At 42.2% G+C, this 13058-nt stretch overlaps 1 protein-coding gene across 1 annotated transcript; it reads right to left on the bottom strand.

The window, feature by feature from the left end:
- Positions 1–697: 697 nt before the first annotated feature.
- Positions 698–13023, bottom strand: si:dkey-19b23.7 (uncharacterized). Its single transcript, XM_063187194.1, has 8 exons — positions 12609–13023; positions 12104–12178; positions 11741–11812; positions 10849–11091; positions 4967–5026; positions 4520–4685; positions 1619–1816; positions 698–1103 (listed from the first exon to the last, which is right to left on the bottom strand). The coding sequence occupies exons 1-8, from the start codon at positions 12621–12623 to the stop codon at positions 973–975; spliced, it is 960 nt and encodes a 319-aa protein (XP_063043264.1). The 5' UTR covers positions 12624–13023; the 3' UTR covers positions 698–972.
- Positions 13024–13058: the final 35 nt, after the last annotated feature.

The following is a 13058-nucleotide window of genomic DNA, read 5'->3' as shown; positions in this document are numbered from 1 at the left end:
AATAAAAGTAAAAAGAAAGGAAACAAATTGTGTCACAATTGTTTACACGAGGCAGGAGGGCAGAGGAAAGGACATGAGTGTGGGGAAATGATTTGTACTCCAAGTCTCTCTCTCTCCCAAAGGTCTTTCAGTGGTGACGTTTTAATGTCTGCACTGGAGAGCAGCACAGACGCATTCCTGAAGAGTTGCTGTTTGTGGAGTTTTCCCCCTGGTCAGGTCATGGTGTGTTAGTTAGTGAGTGACCAAGCCACTTCTCAGTCTGAGTCTGGGTCTGAGTTAGCAGGCAGTGGTTTGATGAGTAACACAGCTCCTGTGAGTATGTCAACACGTGAGGATGGGTTACACTACAAGAGGCCAGGAGGTGCTACGTGTGAGAAAGTTATTGGAAGTTTTCATAAAATGGTCATGATAGGTCTGTGGGAAAAGTTAGATGAACTAAAATTTAAGTATTGATTTCACTGTCAAAAGAGTTGAATAGTCAGAATACACAGCCTGCCAATATGTGCTTGTGTTTTTAATTGTAGTGTATGGATTTACCCCGAGATGAAACAATACTGAATTTTGGATTCGATACCAAATGTTGTGGCAATCACAGTACCTTAACCACACTTAAGTTTCTCAGGTACTGATGGAATCATATACATAGCACTTTTCATTATAACTGAAACAGTACTGACATCCATGATGACAGGGTTGCTTATTTTACACACCTCTCCAGAGCGAGAGCTTTATTGCACGCACAAAATAATCAAGACAGGCGATTACAGAAAGATCATCATAATTAGCACCTTTTACACAAGATTGTTTCATGTTTTCTGAAGAATTTGAACACATACAGCACTTTGACCTCTTCGGTAAGTCCCCGCCAGGCTACTTAGTAAACGATTACACATTTACCGTAAGAGAGAGTGGTGGGGATCACTGTAAAAATAAACAAACGATGACAATGATGGCAAGACGAGTCTCAGAGTGTCACTGCGGCGTTTCCTCCCAAGAGGAGTCCTCGGGTGCGGGGGGGCTTCGCTTCACATTTCCCTGAAGCTGCAGCACGTCACACAGGCTGTGGACGTGGAGACGCCTCAGCCACTTCATCTCCACCACCACTACACAGGGAGGGGAGAGAGAGAGAGAGAGAGAGAGAGAGAGAGAGAGAGAGACAGAGAGAGAGAGAGAGAGAGAGAGAGAGAGAGAGAGAGAGAGAGAGAGAGAGAGAGACAGAGAGAGAGAGAGACAGAGCGAGAGAGAGAGATTTGTTGTTTGTCTATTTTACAAGTCAAGCATTTCTACACACACAACATCAATACATGTAAAAATTAAAAAAAGTAAAAGGTGGGACCAGAGAGCGAGTGAGGGAGCGAGCGAGAGAGAGAAGTAGGCCAGAGGTGCGTAGTCAAGAATTAGTCCACTAGATATTTTTCTCCTGACCTTATAAACATATGTAAAGCACAATTATCCATAAACAAAACGACTTCCCAATAAAATGGGCACGGACCCCAGAGGAAACAGCTTTGCATACAAATCTCCAACACTCCCCAGTAAAACAAAACCCAAAAACCCTTCCAGAGAATGTTTTGTGTGATTGTTATTAAACAGAGCGGGAATCCCCCTCAGGACGCACCCTTATCGTAGTACACCTCGGCCTGGTTCCCCTGCACCGCCAGGGCTTCCAGAAAGCCCAGCAGGGCCCCGGTGACCAGGAAGCGGTCGGGGAGAGGCAGCGTCTGGAGGTAGCGCGTGTCCAACGAGAAGGGGTTGTCAGGGGGGGGCATGGTGCACAGCCCCACCACCTCGCTCACCATGTCCCACACGTGCACATCTGCACCAGAGAGAGAGAGAGAGAGAGAGAGAGAGAGAGAGAGAGAGAGAGAGAGAGAGACAGAGAGAGAGAGAGAGAGAGAGAGAGAGAGAGAGAGAGAGAGAGAGAAAAGTTAAAGATGTCCAGTATAGTTAGAGTATACAGTTACAGTAGGTCCAGAGACGCTTGATAAGGTAGGCAATTCATAAGGAGCTTCTTCCAGGACCCATATGGCATAAGGCTCTAAACTGCAATCCTATGGCAGCCATGCCCCTTTAGGAGACTAGGAGGTTAGGAGAAGCAATGTAGTTCAATGGTAAGTCAAGCATTGGTCAAAGTCCAATCTCACGCACATCCAGATGCTTATTCGGGTGCAGGTTCAAAAGACGTTAAGTTTATAGAATGAAAAAAGGAAAAAACCGCAACACCGATGCTTCATGAAGTAAATGGGAGCATCGGTGTTGCGGTTTTTTCCTTTTTTCATTTTATGACCTTCACGTCAAGCATTGGTGACACGTGCTGCAACTTCTCTTGGTCTACAGTACCACATCGAAAATCTTTGGTGTGTCCTCTTCACACGTGCTGAACTACTACAGTAACTAGGCCAACTACCTTCAGACCGAAGAGAGACAAAATTATTACGGCATGTCTTCACAAGTACTGAAATACTACTTAGGAATTTCAAAACATACCGCAATATGACTTCAAACCTGAGAGACAAATATTGTCGTCACAAGTGCTGAATTTCAAAAAGTAGTATAGTTCATCGTCGGACTTCAGAACCAAGAAAGACAAAACGGTCGCTTACAGCTTTTGCCAGGACCAGGACGAAGTCATCTGCAAGGCTCAATACTATATGTAATGGGGACCTATTTCTGGGCCCAGAACAACTGACCCCTTTGTCTCCCATTCATCTTCTTCCATGAAAACTATTACGGCATGTATTCACAAGTACTGAACTAATAACTAGATATTTCTAAACTGTATGTAGCACACTTAACTTCAATACATTCAAAACTGAGTAAGTGTTTTTAGAAGGTGCTTTATGCAGCTCTGTGGCCAGAACTGGTACTGCAGTGAAATAATAAATAAATAAATAAAATATTATGTCAATTCTAGTGAAGCATTATTGCTTCTCTTGGGACATGACATGGAATAAAACATTAATTGTACTGGCAAGATATAAAATGGTCCAATTACTTGATAAAAAATCAACTCTGTTGATTCAAATCTAAATTTAACTTCAACATAATTCGCCTTTGGCTAAGCCACGCCCTCTTTAGTTACAGTTGCTAGGTCGGAGTCGGACAGATAAACTTTCAATGCGGAGATATCAACATGATTTATGCAGTGACTGCAAATCGCAGCAGTTATTCACTCCTAATAAATAAAAAACGCCATTCATAGTATTGTGAATATAAGTAGGCCTATTTATTTTCTGAACGGTCATGCGATGCATCACAGCTGTTATGGGCTCTTCTCACATTGGTATCGATAGGCATTGTAACCAGCACCATGGTAAGCTGAGCTCGCATATTTTTTGAGCCCTGACTCAAACTTGCTAGACGAAAACGAAATCACACAGTGTGATCTTCAAAGCTACCACAGCAATGTGTAACATTAACGTTTGGCGTTTATATCTTCAGTAGCTTAACAAAATCACGTCCATCAGCTGCTAGTCAAAACACTCCTGCCGTGACCGATAGACAGTTAACTTTGCTAGCGGTGTTTCTTCATTAATTAGGTCAGAAATCCCAAATCCTACTCTGAAACAGGTTCGTGGTTTGCTTACGACCTTACTGAAAAGTGACACGAATGAGATGGTGGCATGATCGGAGCACACAAAGTATGTTTTTGATCCGTATGCTTTCTAGTCGAGTGTGAGGCTGCCGAGACCCTTCAAGTCAGACTAGGTAAAGAGGAAAGATTGCCACCTGTTACATCGCAGGGAAACTTGCACCTTTGTCAAGAATACCCCAAGCACAATTTCCAATCATATTTGAATAATAATACGACCATATCTTGCTAACTAGCCTACTTAAAAACATGCGATTTCAGCATTGAGTTCAATGGAGCGCTGTCAAAACTGTCCGAGGTTTGTCCGAGGTCGTCCTTTTGCTGCGCTGTGATTGGTCAAAAAGCACTTTAGGGCGGGCCTTAGCCAAAGGTGAATTGCTAATTCTCTGGCGGCATACCAGAGAATATCATTTTATGATCATTTGTCACACGTCATTGTACGTACGGCACCATTTACAATTTCATGGTACTGTGCAATAAAAGCATTTCAAATTTCTAAATATAACATTTATAGGTCTTTGTATGAGAGCAGTGTCATGTCATGGTTGAGTGGGAGATGTATCTACACAGTTGTCATGAGATGACATACTGTTTGTTTGGAAAAGGGTCGTTTCAAACAGCCATGACATCTTGGCCCCATTAGTGTCAAGTCATCATGAGGGAAGTCCATCAAACCTGCTGAGTGTTGGTGGGTGGGGTTGGGGTTGGGGTTGGGGGTGGGGGTGTGTGTGTGTGTATATGTCTGTACTGTACGTCCACATAGGGCGATGTGGATTGAGGAGGGTGGGGGCGAATGGGGGGGATGGGGGCATGCATGTCAATCCAGACCACTGTTATCTTGCTATATTTTAAGCGTATGCTGAAAAACATCCAATAAAAATATTTATCATAAAAATTCAAATTCAAATATTTTTTTTTTTTAAAAACCTTGTGAGCACCAGTCGGAGACAGACTTCAGCTTCATGGGCGTGTCTTTGACCATGGAGTCGGTTCCTCCGATGTTGACCAGGCGTTCGTGATTGGACCGTATCCAGGCATATGGACGCCCGTATTTGGCGTAGCCCGCCAACAGAAACAGAGTACAGTTCATTTCCTGCGATAAGTAAAGCAGCCAAAGACAAACATTTGACATGTTTTTTTTTCTTCCCTCAAACCCCCCCTCAAGTCTATTTTCATACACTTTCTAACTGATTTCCCTGGTGGACGTCTCCCAATAAAAACACCCTCCTCCCCCCCAACCCGCTATTAAGACTTCTTTTCTCGTTCTGGGCCATTTAAGGTCAGCAGTTTTTAAGAGGGAGATATATCGAGCCACACATCAAAGTAAAGTGGAGCAGTGAAGCAATGCAACTCTGGGTGCTGAGATATACTCACAGGCACAGCAATCTCTCTCTCACTGGGCGAGGCAGGAAGGAGATGGGATTCGCTGCTCCTATGAAATACCCCCGAAAAAGGTCATTTTCACAACATCACGGCACCACCGCCACACAGTGGCAGGGGCGTCCTGTCCAGATGGGCTGCCTCCGTCAAGACGAGCTACCGAAAGGCTGTTACAGGTGCACTGTGTAATATTTTCAGCAGTTTCTTCCCAGAATTCATGCTGCCTATTCGCAAATGTTACCTTTTTCACAAATTCTTTCCACCACTGTCAAATTCTAAGCGTTCATTATGAGTGGGAAAATGTCACTTTTCATACATGAAAAGGTGAATCTTCTCCATGTCAGGCATTTTGAATTTCCATAAATGGTCATTTTAAGCTGCAAAACTATACTTTGGTCATGCTGGTAAATATTAGTTTGTTATTTAGTAAATATTCATGAAAAGATTTTCAATTTTCAGCCCAGTTTCAATGAGCAGCATATTATAGAATACCTACTCTGGCCACCATCCTGATTCCTATACAGTGCACTGTTAACATAGCCCAAACTCTAATGCTAAAACCCTCAGGGTGTTACTTTACAGTACTGAGTTATAATGGCATGGTAGCACAGCTTGATGAGTAGCTCATATAGACACAACACCAGCCACTCTTACTCTGAATGCATGGCGTGCACAACACTGCCTACCGATGGTGCGATTTGTAACTGAAGCTTTGAAATGTGTACTGTAGAGTGTAGATTGTGTTTTTTGTTTGATTTGAGCAGCTATTGAGCCAATAACGAGTAAATAAGTTTTGGGAAGCCTACTGCACTGAACGGTTTTACATTTGAAGTTGCATCAAAAAAACTAAATGTTTGTTCCCCCATGTAATACCTCCAGATGTTCAAATCACAAACATTAATTATTTTTTTTTCTGCCACACAGGCTGATTCCAAAACTCATCAGAGAGGATTGAGAAGCCAAGCCGAGAAGCTGATGGGCAAACTGATAACCTTGTGAGCGATCCGTTAAATGATGAAGCCAAATGAGCCATATCAGCTCTGCCATACCAAGCCAAGACCAAGTTCATGACCAATGATGGGACCAGCCATCGGTCAGCATGTGTGTCCTGAGTCATTAGTAGTGCTGGCTGCCCCTCTGGCAACATTGGACTTGACTATGTGGCTTTTCAAATGAGTCAGTATCAGTGGCTGCTGGGCCTCTTACTTAGTGGTTTAAGAATGGCTTTGGTACTTCCGCTCTCTGTTTGACGAGAATGTTAGTAATTATTCATCATTAGCCACGTGAATATGAAAAAAGGCTGGTGGGTAGTTCTCTACCTGAGGATGTTGAAACTAATAAATAAGGGTTTTCACCTCTTAATATTTGTTTGTATGTGTTTAGTTGTAAGCAACTAGATTTCTTCTTTGGAGCTTGAAAGTTCAATGTTTAATTCCCCAACTGAGGAGCTCTATTCGTTTTGGTTAGTCTAAGACAGGGGTGGGGAACCTTTTTCATTTGAAGAGCCACTTCAAATTGCTCCAAGGGCCGTAAAAGTCCTCCAAGGGCCGTACAATCAACACAAACCAGGATTTCCCCCTGCACTTTAAGGTCTGTATTGAAGGCAGCCACCTTCACAGCAGACCCCACCTTCTCTCTAGATACCCTGAATATAGCTTAATTGTATTGCAAATGGAATTACTAAGATTCCTTTACAAAATGTATCATATTTCATGTGAAGCGGCATAACATAAAATTATGTCGGGGACCGGATAAGATGGCTTCACGGGGAGCAAATGGCCCTCAAGACATAGGCTCCCCACCGCTGGTCTAAGATAAGTGTCACATGTGCTCAGATCTCAGAACCACAGTCTACATTGAATCTAGAGTAAATAAAGTAATGCCAGACATAACCTTGGGGAACAAGACAGATGGGTAAAGAAATGTAGTTTAAATGAGGCTGCTCCATGTAAACTTTGATATAAATACAGATTTTAAGACATTCCCAAAACCTTTTACATGGCAGTGTGAGTGGGTGCCATCTATTCATCACTGCACATGCATTGGCACACTGTGCATTTGATGAATAGTCCTCTGCACCTCCTTTTCTGCTCAATATATACACGTGTGTATCTACTGTATATATGTAATGTAGGTGTATCTACTGTATGTACGTATGTAGTATGTATGTGTGTACAGTATGCATGCATGTATGTATGTATGTATGTATGTATGTATGTATGTATGTGTGTGTGTGTTGCGTGTGTGTTGTGCTGTGAGCAGCCCTCTCCACCTTGTCAATTCAAATTCAAATTCAAATTCAAATATGCTTTATTGGCATGCCTATTGGTAACAGTGTTGCCAAAGCGTACAGATAACATAGAAGGACATTACGGTCAATTAGGAACATTAAGCATACATGTGTTAAGAATATCACACACACACACACACACACGCACACGCGCACGCACACGCGCACACACACGCACACACACACACACACACATAAACACACACATGCATTAAGAACATTAGACACACGCACGCACACGCACACAGACACACACACACACACACACACACACACACACACTTGCATTAAGAACATTAAAAAACACACTCACACGCACATGCACACACACAAGCATAAAACCAGAACAATTCATTACATACTATCACTGTCTCTCCGGGTATGGCATGCTGCAACAATATTTTGCTGCTATTTCACAATTGTGTCTTTCTCCAAGAATATAAGCCATCTTTTCATTATCATTTTGTATGTTAAAATTGGGTACTTCTTTTGCAAAGATTAGAAAATATTGCTGCCTAATTTGTTCATATTTTGGACGGTGGAGCAGAAAGTGCATCTCAGTCTCAACCTCATCATTCGTACATTGACCACATATCCGCTGATCTCTTGGTAGCCATGTTTTTTTTGTAGCGTCCTTTCTCTACAGCTAGACTGTGGTCACATAACCTTTACTTGGTTAGGATCTGTCTCTGCTTTGTATCTCTGACTGTGTAGAGATACTCTGCCAATTCATAATTTCTTTTTAGTCCAAGATAACATTCTAGTTTGGATTGTGATTTGGTCTGATTCTCCCAGTGTTCCAGGTAAGTATATTTGCATTGGGTCATAATTTGTTTTACTTTGATTTGATTTTGTACAGCAGGGATGGTCTGAGGTTGATGGGTTAGTGAGTTAGGAGGTTTAGTTAACTTCAGAACCAACTGACTGAGGGGATTGGTATTAGGGCTAACCTCTTGGTTTTAAATGCTTGTGACTTTATAGTGTTTTCTTCACTGAATTTAAGGTTGTGTCCAAAACTTTAGGGATCTTTTTTGTATATTTTATCGCCAATGGGAATCTGCCTAATTCTGCCCTGCATGCATTTGTGGGAGTTTTTTTCTTTGGACTCTGAGGATATTTTCTGAGAAATTCTGCATGCAGGGATTCTATGGGATGCTTGTCCCATCTAGTGTAGTCTAGCTTACTGAGTGGGCCCCATACTTCACATCCATATAATGCAATAGGCATAATGACACTGTCAAATATTTTTTACACCAGATTTTAATTGGAATTTGAATTTTGTAAAAGTTTCGTTTGATAGCGTAGAGAGCTCTACGAGCTTTTTCTTTTAGCGCATTCACTGCAAGGTCAAAGCTTCCAGAGGCACTGAGTGTCAGGCCTAAGTATTTATATGACAATGAATGTTCTAGGGCGGTGTTTTCCTAGAGTGAAAAGGTGTCTGTTTGCCTGCAGTCTGGGTTTTTTCTGGAAGATAACAATCCTTTGTTTTTGCCAAGTTAACTGTCAGGGCCCAGTTGTGACAGAAATGCTCTAGAGTGTCCAGGTGCTGTTGTAGCCCTTCTTTTTGTGGGCGACAGCAGTACCAGATCATCTGCAAAGAGCAGGAATTTAACTTCCATGTTTGTTTAGGGGGAGTCCAGGGGCTGTAGATTGTTCCAGTTGCACCGCTAACTCATTAATATACATATTGAACAAAGTAGGACTCAAACTACAGCCCTGTCTCATCCCGCGCCCTTGAGTGAAGTAGTCTGTTCTGCTATTATTAATTTTTATGGCACATTTGTTGTCCAAATACATGCATACATGCAAATACATTTTGATTAAGTCGTATGTTTTACCCCCTACACCACTTTGCAATATTTTGTAAAATAGTCCATCAAGCCAGATTGAATCAAACGCTTTTCTAAAGTCGACAAAACAGGCAAACATTTTGTTTTTGTTTTTTTTGGAGAACATGTTTGTTGATTAGGGTGTGTAGGGTGTAAATATGGTCAGTAGTACGGTGTTTTGGTAGGAATCCAATTTGACTATTACTCAAGACATTGTGTTTGATAAGGAAGGACTGTATACGGGCGTTTAGAATACAGCAGAAAACCTTCCCCAGGTTACTGTTCACACAGATGCCTCGGTAGTTGTTGGGGTCGAATTTGTCTCCACTCTTGAATATTGGGGAAATAAGCCCCCTGTTCCAGACCTCAGGAAAACAGCCAGCTTGGAGAGTAAGGTTAAAATAGTTTCAAAAGCACCTGATGCAGCTCAGAAAGTGCTGTGTTTCAGCATTTCAGTTCTGATGTTGTCAGGACCGCATGCTTTCTTAGGTTTCAGTTTTGTGGAGTGTGTCCAGTAATTCATCTAATGTGATTTCATAGTCAAGAGGGCTCTGATTATCTTTTATAATCTTTTCTAGAGAGTGTAATTTTTCTTTGATGATTTGTTGGCCAATTGTGAGATTATTTGGTATAATGTTTTCATACAGGCTTTCAAAGTATGTTTTCCATATTTCTCCATCTTTCAGAGGTGTTTCTTGCCTTTGTTTTGGGTTCAGGCTATTCCATTTTTCCCAAAAATTGATTTTCCCTTATGGAGTTTTCGATTTCTGCAAGGGTTTCATCATAGTGGTTTTGTTTTTTCTTTCGAATTATGGATTTATACTCTTTCAGTTTTTTTGCAATAACTCTCTCTAAATTTCAGCATTATGTGGTTGTCTATGTTTTTGATTTGACAGTTGTCTGACATGTTTTTCGCTTCAGTTTCACACTCCTTATCAAACCATTTTTCTTTTTTGGGTTTACTTTTATGTTTTAGGTTTCTTTTCCGTAGGTTTGCTTTTATTGCAATATTGTGGTATAGTAAAGTGACTTTACTTATTGCCCGATTGACGTCAGATTGATTTGGTTCGAATTTGGGTCAGAAGAAAATGATTAATATTGTTTAGTGATTTCAATTGAGTTTGCTGCATTAATGAATTCAGTTTCACTGCCATTTGTCCATTTGTATGGTGGATTGAGTTTCAACCAGTTTCTTTGTAACTGCTGTTATGTTTTTTGTTCTTTTAAGGAAGTCATTGATTTGGCAGTGATCTGAAAGTGGTAGCTGTGGTCTTACAGTGAATGCGTTTATGGAACTGGGGTCCATGTCAGTAATTGCATAGTCCACTACACTAGACCCAAGAGGTGAGCAATAAGTGAACCGGCCTAATGAGTCCCCTTTCATCCTACCATTAAGGAAGTACAGGCCCAGGCCTCGACAGAGATGCACTAACTCTCTACCATTTTTATTCGTGACAGGATCAGGGTTGTGTCTTGATTTTTTTATTGGGTTTTCCAAATTTGGTAGCATAATAAATGCACCATCTTTCTCATCTATGTCAATGATTTCATTTTCTAGGCCTGTTCTGGCATTGAAGTCTCCACATAGCAACACACTTCCCTGGGCCTGGTAATGGTTGCATTCATGGTTGAGTTTGTTAAAGAACTCTTCATTGTAGTATGGTGATTCTGCTGGTGGGGCGTATATGGCACATATATATGTGTCATTTTTATCATTTGCAATGCCTTTGTTCAATTTTAGCCATATGTGAGTGTCTTGTCTTCTCCTGCTGCTCCTGTTGTTGTTGCTGATGTAGTTTCTTCTCCACATCCCTGTGCTGCTGCTGCTGCTGCTGCTGCTGCCTGGTCCTGGCTGCTGCGTCGCCCCTGAGAGTGGGCTTCTCCCCGGGCAGAGGGGAGCTGTCGTAGTCGCTGCCAAAGCTGTAGCTGCTGGAGCTGTCACCCATGGAGGATGAGGAGGAGGAGGCAGCGGAGACCGGGAAGCCAGGAGACTGACAGTCCTGTATGGCCAGGCCATCACACACACACACACACACACACACACACACACACACACACACAGTCAATATCTCTGAAAAGTTTCTTGGACAATATAGTCAGCAAAGCACACATACACACGCACGCAAACCAGATTGTATGTGGTGGGATTTATACAGGCCCCCTCCAGATTTGAGGCTTTCTCCTTTAATTAGTTCCATTGTGTCATTCAAATCTGTATTTCTGTTCATACATTCTATCTGCTAGCTTAATTCCTCTGTCCATCTTAGATGTTAGAGCACCCCCCAAACCCACCCTGACTACTATTTTGATCCATTTCATTCATAGTCGTAAGCTCTCGAGTTTTTAGTGATAGTACAGGTGACATCAATGGATAGGATGTGAAATAAGCTTACTCTGCACGCATCAATCTGTTTTTTATGTAGGGTATGACTGGGCCTTCTTTTTTTACCATGTCTGTCTATCAAACCATCACACACACACACACACACACACGCGCACACGCGCACACTCATAGGAAAACACATGGTCGCACGCAAACACACTTTAGCTCCAAGTTGTTGCCCAAGACATTTTGGACTGGATTTGGAAAAAAAAAACTGAGCAGCTCTGTTTGCTGTGAAATAGAGTAATCAAGGGAGAGTTCATAACCTGGTCCTCGTTGACTATTGTAAGCAGCAACTCCTCTTTCCCTCTCAGCCAAGGCTGGAAGTATCTGAAGCCCTGGGAGAGAAAAAGTGAAGGTCAGGATTGAGGAATGTGAGGACGGACAAATTTAGATGTTTTCATATCAGTTTACACCAGGGTGCCGGAATGAGTTTAAAAGTGGTGGTGCATTGTTTTCTTAATTTCTTAACAGTGTTACTGCTGCTGCACTCTACTCATTTGTCAACAGTAAAAGTTGAGGAAGCCTCATGTAGGGAGCCGCAAAGTGGGCATGCCAATGCTCCACTGCACCCCCCTTTCTGCAACTTTACACTCTCGTGTGGCCTTTGTCATGTTTTGACAACCAACCTGTAAAGATCCTAAAATGGCCAATTCAGACTGGAAATGTTGCAATCTCCTCTTCTGATCTGTCGTTTCTGGTTTCTGTAGAAGAAAGAAAAGGCCAGGCTATTACCACGCCAATTTTGGACCATCAGGTTGCGATGCAAATTGTTACAATCCAGACTCTCATAGAGAGAGATGGGCAGGCACACGCCCTTGGATCCCTTGTATCCTAGCAACGGATGAAGCACCAATCTGATGCTGCCTGTGAGATATCAGCCTGGTTTATGGACCATAGACAGACCGTGGAAAGGCCCTAGAAATCTAGAATTTTTTTGCTATAGATTCATGGACAAAAATGCACATTTTTAAATTTAATTGTTTGATCCATAAAGGGGGCATGCATTTACAGGATAGGCTATTTTTGCACATGAATACCGCAATCCTAATTTATTCACATCAATTGGGTGTGCGTGCGCATTGCCGTAGGAAAATGCTTCATTATAATGACCAGCATAATAAGACAACTTACACAAGCGCTGCTCATTCTGGCACTCCCGTGGTTCGATTAGCTAGCGAGAGACGGTATTCTTTTCTCTTTCATGATGATGACTCCCCCCGTGGGCACACCTCATCATGTCAAAACGGGATGCGACAGCAAAGGACCGCATCGCTTGGTACCCTCATCTTCTAAATCTTCGCATTTGGTGTGTGAGCATCTTCGTCATTTTTCCTATCACTCAATACAAAAATATCCTCGTGAGTTTGTGACTGTAGCTTAGAACTAGTGCCACCCTGATGCACACCCCACCGGTTTACTGATCATCATCCACGCGCCTCTCTTCCACGCAAGGGATTATCTGAGTTGTTGCTCATAATGAGAAAAACGAAGCGCCAGATTTCGCTGCTGCATAGAGAACAACAGACGTCGTATCAGTTATTTTAGTATCATCCTATTGAATTCAAGACAAGTTACCAAATA

This window comes from Engraulis encrasicolus, chromosome 21 (genome assembly GCF_034702125.1).
Source record: "Engraulis encrasicolus isolate BLACKSEA-1 chromosome 21, IST_EnEncr_1.0, whole genome shotgun sequence".
Taxonomy (NCBI): domain Eukaryota; kingdom Metazoa; phylum Chordata; class Actinopteri; order Clupeiformes; family Engraulidae; genus Engraulis; species Engraulis encrasicolus.
Note: the sequence above shows the minus strand (reverse complement) of the source record. Positions and strands in the feature narration are given on the sequence as shown.